Here is a 9,774-nt window from a genome sequence, read left to right as displayed (position 1 = left end):
GAAAATAAGCAACTTAAATCAAGCATAAACATACCACATCAAGCTAACCTCAAAACTCACCAAACCAACATAAAACTCACACACCCTTATTACAACTCATCTCCTCAAGAACCTCAAATTTACATCCACAAATCCAAGCTTAAAGTTGGCTAGAAATTAATGGAGAAGAGTTTGAGAGCTTACCCTTGAAGAACTATCTCTCTCCCTTGAAAACCTTGAACTCTTCTAAGATTTGTTATTGGCTTGGAACTAGAAAGTATAAGGAAATTTAAGAGGAATATTTCTACATTTCAAACTTTACTAAAACATAAAAAAAGGATTTAGAGTTATACCCTTTGAAAAAAATGCTTGTCTAGACTCCTCCTAGACCCTTTGATCTCCTTCTTCTTCTTCTATGGTTTGTAGTGGCTCAAGATTGAGAGAGTAGGAGAAAATATTTGAGGGGAAAATGGAGGAGTGTGGCCGGTTTGGGTGTGGGGGAAAATGAGAGGAGATGTGCAAAATGGCTAACCTAATGCTTGCACTAATGGTCTCACCTTTATAGACATTACTTGATCTCATCTTAGTTCTCATTTAAGTCTACCAAACTAGCTTAATTAGCTAGATTTTTGGATTAATCCCCCCCTTTATTGTGGCTGGCCGGTGGAGTGTTTCAAGAGGGGGTGATGTAGCATTTCATGTCCAATAGTTGATTTGACTCAATCCCATCATGAAGTCCATGTAGCACACTTCACTAGCCAAATTTTTTGCCATAATCCCTTAAGTTTGGCCGGCCAAGTGAAGGAAGGAAAGAGAAAAATGAAACCTAACCCTTGTACCTTTGTCTACTTTCTAAATTTACTCATTAAACTGTCCAAAATTATACTGACAGCTATTTTCTCCTGTATGCGGGTACTGGATGCTAGTTTGTATTGTGCTTGGAAATTCTTAAAATTAATGTTCTCAAGCTGTATCTGTACTAGAAATTCTTCCGTTTTAAAGTACGGTAAGAATTTATCGATCGAATTTACTTGATCGAAAAATTGTGAACTTAACGTGAAATCTGCTACAGAATTTAGGAATGCAGATGTTAATTCCTTAAATCCTTCAATCACAAAATGTATATAGTATAATGATTTTCCAGGAAAATCCTTGACTTGAATACATGAATTATATTATTAAAATTATGGGATTTTTCTTGGTCACTGCAGCCCAAAGCTCAACTACAAAAGCAAAACACTGTCCTATAAAATACTACAGTAGTCACAAACAACCTTAAAAATTTCTAAAAATTTCCCAACAAGCAGTAGCATCAGGAGGACATATCTCAAAACCATCTGTAGTAACTTTAATCCAACCTAGATTTGACATAATCTAATAAAACAGACACAGATCTAAATACTGTTTAGACAATATATCTAAAAATTGAAATCAAAAGAAATATTTTACCACATCATACTCAAATTGCAAAATCATTATTGCTCTTCTTTCTAAGATTTATTCTCAGTTGGTTTTTGAGGTTGTGGTGGCCGCAGTAAGAATATCTGGTGTTAATACTTGGCAGGCCAGGGACCCTGAACCGATGCTCAAATTTTTGGATTATTGGGAAAAGTTGCTGCCCTCCTCAGTTCTTGATAGAATACTGGATGACATAGTCTTGCCGAAATTAAAGAATGTCGTAGACTCATGGGAGCCGCACCGAGAGACTGTTCCTATCCATGTCTGGATGCACTCAGTGGCTACCTCTGCTGGGACACAAGTTGGAGGATGTATATCAAACAATATGCTCCAAGTTGAGCAATATTCTTTTACCGCCGCGCAAAGAAAATATTTTGTTGCGAATGAACAAGATATGGATGAATTAATTGTCTATGCGTAAAATCATAATTATTAATACGGCTATTTTTCACATAAAAAGTGAATCTTTTGTGATGTGGATTATTCAAGAATCGAAGTTAATTTGCTTTATAAAAAGAGGATATCAATGAGCTTTTATGAAAATGATTTCACCGGATTCAGCCAATTCTCTTGATCTTGGCATCCTAGTGATGGCTCTGCATTTACTATACTCTCGCCTTGGAAGGCTGTGTTCGAGTCAGCCAGTTGGGAAGAACTCATGCGAAGATTCATAGTTCCCAAACTGCAGCTTGTCTTGCAAGAGTTCCAGGTGAACCCGGCAAAGCAGAACCTTGATCAGTTTTATTGGGTCACAAGTTGGGCTCCTGTTATACCGGTCCATCTTATGGTCGATGTGATGGAGAAGTTTTTCTTCTCCAAGTGGCTGCAGGTTTTGTATCACTGGTTACGTGCAAACCCCAACTTTGAAGAGGTCACAAAGTAGTTTTTGCGTCGTAAAGATCTTCTTTCTAAGGTGCTTCTAGCGAATGAAAACATTCGCAATCAGCTCAATTGTTAAATTTTTCTTATAGAACTAATAATTTATATGTTATTTTTTCATCTTATAAATTATCTTTTCATAATTTTTTCATCTTATAGATTATCTTTTCATATTTTATAAGTTATTTTTCATAATTTACATATTATTTTTTGTGATTTACACGTTATTTTTTTTTCATATTTTACAGATTATTTTTCATAATAATATTAAAATTTTATTTAATGATATAAATAATAAAATTAAAAAAATAATGATTAAACTTAAAAGTCTCTCGTAAATAAATAAAATCACCCTTCCCAAAAATAAATAAATAAAATCACAGATCAGGGGAGTTGAAACCCCAAACACCTAAACGAAGGAAGCGAAGCGGAGGGGGGAAGGGGAAGCGAGCAGGAAAAAGAAGAGAAGAGCCCTCCAATCTCCATCTCCATCTCAGCGCCGATCAGAAAACATCAGAAAAGCCCTAGCCCTAGCCCTAGCCCTAGCCCTAGCTAGCTATAGCTTTGCTTAGAAAAAAGAATGGGAAAGAAGAAGAAGAGAGTTTCGTCGAAGGTTTGGTGCTACTATTGCGACCGTGAGTTCGATGACGAGAAGATTTTGGTGCAGCACCAGAAGGCCAAGCACTTCAAATGCCATGTCTGCCATAAGAAGCTCTCCACCGCCGGCGGCATGGCCATTCATGTCCTACAGGTCCACAAGGAGTCCGTTACCAAGTTCGTCCTCTCTCTCTCTCTTTCTTTTTCTCTCTCTAAGACCCTTTGGAAAATTTAATTTTCTTTATTTTCCTATTTTTATTCACAAATCTTTGTTTCCGCCCATGTATTTGATTGAATTTATCATAATTTTCGTGTGAAATTTCGTTGGTTATACTACAGGAGTACGGGAATTTTTTTTTCTTCTTCCGTTTAATTTGGTTGATCGTGATGGATTTTCTTTATGCCGTGTCAATTAATGTAAGGAAATTAAGAAAAGAAACCATAAAAGGATATAATTTTTTTAATGGTGTTAATGTGAAATTGGTATATTGATTTTGTAAGAACAGTGTGATATGCGTGCAATGATTAGTTGGCCGTGGCCGTAGCAGCTAATAAGTTAATGACTACATGGAGATATCTCTGTGTTTTGGATCTCTATATGTATTTGACTATTTGTTGATGGCTAATGCGGTGCAGTCGTGTTTTTATCTGCATTGCTCTCACTGACAATAGCTGAAAGGCAGCAATTTTTTTAGAAAGCAGTTAATATTAGACACTTTTGAAATCTGGGTATGTGTCCTTGTGTCCAGCGTTTGAGGCTTGGAATGTGAAATTGGTTTTTTAAATTTTATGAAAGTTACAGAATAAATTTGGGAGTTTTGGTGTAGAAGGATGATATTGATTTGAGATCCAAATAGGAGACTTTTGAGAGAGAGAGAGAGAGAGAGAGGGGGGGGGGGGGGGGGGGAAAAAAGGGGTGAGAGGGAGGGGGGAGAGGGGGGGGGGGGGGGGGGGGGGGGGGGGGAAGAAAAAGAAAGAAAGCAATTGCAGAGGTCATTTATCTGAATGTAGCTTCAAATGGGCTACTTGAGGCTAAAGGCTTAAAAAATACTTCAGACAGTCTTTTACTAGGCGGAAAAAGGGTACATGATTTTGGTACAAAGTGGCTAGAGAAGAATTGTTTCCGAGAGTATGCGGTTGCTATGAGTAGTAATCAAAGTAAAGAATATAGATTGCTGGAGAGAGGCAGGCATCGAGTGACACTTCAGAGCAGATGTCTGGAATAGACAAAACAGTGATTGTTGGATTGGTATAAATCTGCTTTTTAGAGCATAATAAGGACCATATATAGATTCTTGAACATTATTGTTCCTGGTCAGGAATTATGCTTATGATCTCCTGTTTCAGATAGAATGCACACAGGGAAAAGCATTTTGCATTTTTTGGTCATCACTTATAAGAGGTGTGAGCATCCCAAGGATGCTCGTGCCGATGTATTGCCCTCATGTTGAAGTGAAATTTAGCAAATCCTGCCAAAAGGAGTGGTTATGTTATGTGACATACGGTATCACCACTTACCTAGAGCCTTGACCTTTGGATGGTTGGTTCTTTCAAGGACACTAGATAGCCCCTCTAATTTGTGTGTGTGTGTGTGTGTGTTTTTTTTTTTCCATTTTATTTTATTCTGTTTTGGTAGTTTTTTTTGGAGGTTTTGGAATTTCTAGGAGAGAATGTCTATATCTTCCTATAGTTTTTTTCTTTGTTTCTTTTCCTCCTGAGAGGTTAATATATTTTGCCGTGCTTATCTATGATTCTGTTGTACTCTGTTAATATTTTTGTAGTCTGCTGATGATTGTTCATTTGCTCATTACTACTTGTCAGGGTTCCTAATGCAAAACCTGGTAGAGAATCAACTGACATTGAAATCTATGGAATGCAAGGAATCCCAGCTGACATCTTGGCTGCACATTACGGAGAAGAAGGTAAGTATTCAATCATCAATTTCACCATGAAGTTATTCCGTACCTCTTTATATGGTAAATTTCTTTGCGAATAAACAGCTAGATAACTAAGTTTTGCGTTGGGTCATTATGCTAGATTTTGACCTGGTTCCCTTCCTAAATACTTAATGTTTTTGTTACTTGTAATTCAGACGTTGTTAAGTTGTTGATCTTGTTTTCTCGTTTCTCTTTTTCCTTTGCTGAAGGTGGAATGCTAGTCCTCTCTTTTATTTTATCTTTTCAACGATAAACATCTTTATTTCTTGTGAAATAAATAAATAAAGAAGTTTCAATTATTAACATGTCTCGGCTTAATTTCTGGTACTGACTAGGTTTTTCTTTATCATATTGAAACTATATTTTATTTTTGTTTCAAGGAAAAATAAAAAAAGAAAAACAGTCATCCTGATTCTCATAGGAATAATGTGAGCGGAGCGGCTCCATATGTGTGTGTGGGTGTGTGTATTCTTTACATACTCTATAGGTACTTACATACACAAGCGTCACACACATATAATTATATATACATATATATAAATATGTATGTATATGCCAATATGTATCCAATACATACAACGACCAAACACAAGTACTCCCTTCTTGGGTTGAGTTATTTTATATTAAATTCTCTTTGTGTGCATAGAAACTTATTAACTAACCCTCTCTCTTACTTTTTGTTTGCGATGCCTGTCGTGTCTTACTCTTTAGCCTTGTCACAATGAGGTTGAGGTTATAGGTTTGTTAGTATGGCTTGTATTAGAAACAAATTTGTCTTGCCCGATAAATTTTCTTTCAATACAATGACAATACGGGATTGAACCTGCAACCTTCTCTCCAAACCCCATCCCACCCACACCCCCGGTGCCACTAGACTAAGCGGTTGCCCGATAACATTTTAACCAAATAGCGTTTCCCCCACATTAATATGGATGGAACTGTGAAAGTTATTTTATGTTAAATTCTTTGTGTGCACAGAAACTTATTAACTGACCCTCTCTCTTACTTCTTTTTGTTTTCTATCGTGGTTGTGTCTTACTCTTTATAGAGGCAAAAACTATTACATAGTTATAATTCCTAAATTTTTTTCATGTCAAATTCTCTCTGTCTTGATTTTTGACAAATCTTAAATTTTAGCAGAAGAAGAGTCTGCATCAAAAGTAGCCAAAGTGGATATTCCATCAACCCCCATTGCTCCTATGGTGCCTGGATCATTGGGCATTGCGTATCCTCAACCAGCTTTAGGAGCGATGCAACCCATGTATGTATGCTTTCAGAAGATTTTGTGCTGTTAATGCTGTTAGTCTTTGGTAGAATAGATCTTGTGTATTTTAGCATTTCATTTGACTCGTAAGTGATTTATTTGTATGATTTTTTTATTATTTATTTATTTTTATTTAATATTGAATCTTGTTTGATGCCAGTTACAACACTACAGTACCAGGGCCACCTACTGCTTGGCCTTTTCCTCCCCGTCCTCAGCCTTGGTATCCGCAACCTCCGGCGGTCTCAATTCCTCCACCTGCTCCATTGGGTTATGCACAGCAGCCGTTGTTTCCAGTGCAGAATGTGAGGCCTCCTGTACCATCATCAGCACCACCTACTCTCCAACCTGCGCAGATAGCTCCTCCTGGGCTGCCCACGTCAGCACCTCCTCCATCACAGCCCTTATTTCCTGTTGGTGGTAACAACAATATACCTGCTCAAAATACACCGTTTTCTGCTTCATTGATTTCAACAAGCATCCCTCCAGGCTCAATAGTAGACACTAAAGCCTCACTAGATGGAAATTTAGGTAAGACTTCCAGAAAAGTAGCTCCTATACTTCAAGATTTAAATTTTTCTAGACTTGGCATTAGTCATGCTAAAATAATCAATTCATGCTTGCTAGTTGCTATCGTAGTTGTAGTTTTTGAAGATTGATATAGTCTCAGTATTAGAAATCACGTCCAAATAAATAGCAAACTGGATTTATAACAAATTCTTTGAAATTTGGTTCTGCTTTATAATTTGATCCAGTCATATAAAAGGGCCAGATCCTATAAGCCAAAGCTTGAACTGACCAGATAATTATCCTGTCCTGGAAAATGGCTGGCCTTCACTTCCCTGTTGTTGCCGGTTGGCACGGAAGTGCACCCAAAGGCCAGCCTGGTCTAAAGCTGAAATAAGATGTATTAAATATACAAAACAAAGACTTTTAGTAAACAAAAAGTTTAATGAAGACAATGATTAGTTTTAGTCCTCCAACTAAAACAAATTGAAAAAACGCAAAAAGTCTGCATCAGAAAATTCCGATCCCTGACCAAATCTAACAAATTGAAATTACAAAGGTCTTTCCCTTAGTCAAATCATATAGCTACCCAAAACTTCCCTTACTCTCAAAGTTCACTTTCTAAACAAATAAGGTCTTGGAAAATACTCATTTTTCGTTCTAACCATCATTTCCCAACATAGGAAATAGCAAAGTGCCAAATCTTTTTCCCTTTCTTATTTAAGCCGATTAGGAAAGAAGGGACAAACACTTCTGCATAACTCAAAGGTGCCAATTATTATATTATCCGTTTGTGGCCTGGACAACAAAAAAATAAATTGAGCAGAATAAAAGAACAATAAGAGGAACAACAGGGCAACATATGAGGCGGGAGCCATGATATGAACCAGTTGTCTTTCTGGTAAAGACAAAGCAGTATTCCTGATTATTAAGAATTTAATTTAAATATAGAGGTGCATCATTATAATTGGATTACGTATTCCTGATTATTAAGAATTTAATTTAAATATAGAGGTGCATCATTATAATTGGATTACGTAATTTTATTATATTATACAATCAATTGAAAGGATTGTTTCCATCTTAGCCAAAAAGGAAGGGCATTGCTTAGAAAATTACAGTTGCTTGCTACTTGGCCTGTTATTACAATCTTGAATGGTAAGTATTGCTACATCTTACAAATAGATCGTTTACTTTATTATTGGATAAAATTAAGGAGATGTTTTTTGATTGATTAAAAAAACGAACTTTTATTACCAAAAATAAAATTGTGACAATGAAAAATAAACTCTTTGAGGACAAGGAGTTCTCGAAGAGAATACAGAGAAGACCATTAGCACTGAAAAGGAGAAAACACATTAGTGACTTGGAATACTCTTTCAAGTTCCAACATAAAGTGATGATGATTACGTACCAGCGTTTCTGTAGTACACATGATAAGTGATAATGACTTCCATCATAAAAATACTATACGCTGTTTGTTTGATTAGCCTATTTTTAGTGTACATGTAATAATCTTTAATGCTTGCTTAGTTTCTTGGCTAAACATGTTAAACTTGGCTCAAGTAGTCCACCTTGCACTAAATCTTAAAACCCCCCATACCACCACTATGGTTAGTGGTCGCCCAAAAAATACAATGAAATTTAATTTTAATTTGTTTTGTTGTATTGCATTAGGCGGGCCACTAAGCAATTCACATTCATATGCCTCCGGTCCAAATACTGGTGGACCGTCAATTGGACCTCCCCCTGTCATATCAAATAAAGCCCATGCTACCCAGCCAGCAACAAATGAGGTCTATTTGGTTTGGGATGACGAGGCTATGTCAATGGTGAGTATTTCTGTGTGTTAAGGATCTATTTATTCACATTCTTGCACAGCTTTTTTCTGAAAGTACTCATTCTATCTTATTACCATGTGTTTTCTTGATATGTTTGCAGGAAGAAAGAAGAATGTCCTTAGTGAAGTATCAGGTGCATGATGAAACTAGCCAGGTAAGTTATACTACCTCTTTAATTGTTGGAGCTTCTCTAACCAGATTGGTAGGCTTTATGTTTCATGTTTTCAGATTCAGTTATTTACGCGTTGTTTCTTGTTTATAAAGGTATTTCTGTATGAATTCCTATTTCTTTGTTTAAAAAAATGAAAAAAAAAGGGGAAAAAAATGAAAGGGCACACTTAGTAATAATACTTTTTAAATAATCCATCTTTCTGCTACAAACCCTATTTGGTTGAGGGGCATGCTGTTATATTTTAAACTGCCATCCTCCTGTTTGCACGCAATGCAACCATTCTTGTGGGCACCAAAAGATTCAAGTAGGTATTTACGTTACCTTTTCTGTTAGTAATTACATATTTGAAGGAATTGCTACGATCTACTCGAGCATTCTTCAACCTAAGTTCATTCTCACTTAAAAACAGACTATTTTTGCTTATAAAATTTGGATGTACCATGTTATTTCTTCTCCCTATACTCAACTTTGAACTGCGGACGGTTTGAGCGGAACACAATCAAACCCAACCGTTATTCGCTCATTTGTAGCATGATTACTATTTACTTTATGATCGAACAGTGAATTCAGACTTGGCCCAGGTCAGCTTCTTTCACAAGTTTGGCATCTCTTGTATAGGACCAAGCAAATATATAATATCTCACATGATCAAGCGCTTGGTGCTCGAAAATCCTGTCTTATCATCCTCTAACGTGGTTTTATGTTTCAGATGAGCTCAATTGATGCAGCCATTGACAGAAGGATATCGGAAAGCAGACTTGCTGGTCGGATGGCATTTTAAGATCAGACGACCGCAATTAATGGTGCATGATTTTTTGACGTTTATGCTTACAAATATATTGGCAAAGTTTATTCAGACTGCAAGACAAGGATTCTCTGGAGTGCCATTCACTCAAGCCAGTCAGGACAGTTGTGTTGTATTCTTTACAAGAGTATAAAGTAGATGGCGGGCTAACTTAATTTATTTTGAAAATGGGGGGTATTCTCATTTATAAAACATTGCTTCAGTTACTTATGTTTCCCCTGTTCTTATGGATTGAGCTCTTATTATAACCGTCTGGAATAGGTTCCATCTCCTGGAAGGAAGTTTTGCTGCAATTTTTCTTTACGCTAATACCATTTGAAGTTTAAAACCCTGTA

General features: G+C 36.5%; 1 protein-coding gene across 4 annotated transcripts; it reads left to right on the top strand.

Annotated features, from left to right (window-relative positions):
- Nucleotides 1-2,699: 2,699 nt before the first annotated feature.
- LOC21393170 (protein SUPPRESSOR OF FRI 4) lies at nucleotides 2,700-9,774 on the top strand. Of its 4 annotated transcripts, none has more exons than XM_024164382.1 (7): nucleotides 2,700-3,090; nucleotides 4,735-4,835; nucleotides 5,991-6,111; nucleotides 6,275-6,645; nucleotides 8,299-8,453; nucleotides 8,563-8,616; nucleotides 9,344-9,774. In XM_024164382.1, exons 1-7 carry the CDS (start codon nucleotides 2,897-2,899, stop codon nucleotides 9,413-9,415), a joined length of 1,068 nt encoding a protein of 355 aa, XP_024020150.1. In that variant the 5' UTR covers nucleotides 2,700-2,896; the 3' UTR covers nucleotides 9,416-9,774. The 4 variants fall into 4 exon arrangements, with proteins under 4 accessions (XP_024020150.1, XP_024020149.1, XP_024020148.1 ...); XM_024164381.1 differs by having other exon boundaries at nucleotides 5,988-6,111; XM_024164380.1 differs by having other exon boundaries at nucleotides 8,563-9,426.

The sequence above is a fragment of the Morus notabilis genome, unplaced genomic scaffold (genome assembly GCF_000414095.1).
Source record: "Morus notabilis unplaced genomic scaffold, ASM41409v2 Scaffold539, whole genome shotgun sequence".
In the NCBI taxonomy this organism is placed as follows: domain Eukaryota; kingdom Viridiplantae; phylum Streptophyta; class Magnoliopsida; order Rosales; family Moraceae; genus Morus; species Morus notabilis.
This window is presented reverse-complemented; position numbering and strand designations above follow the sequence as displayed.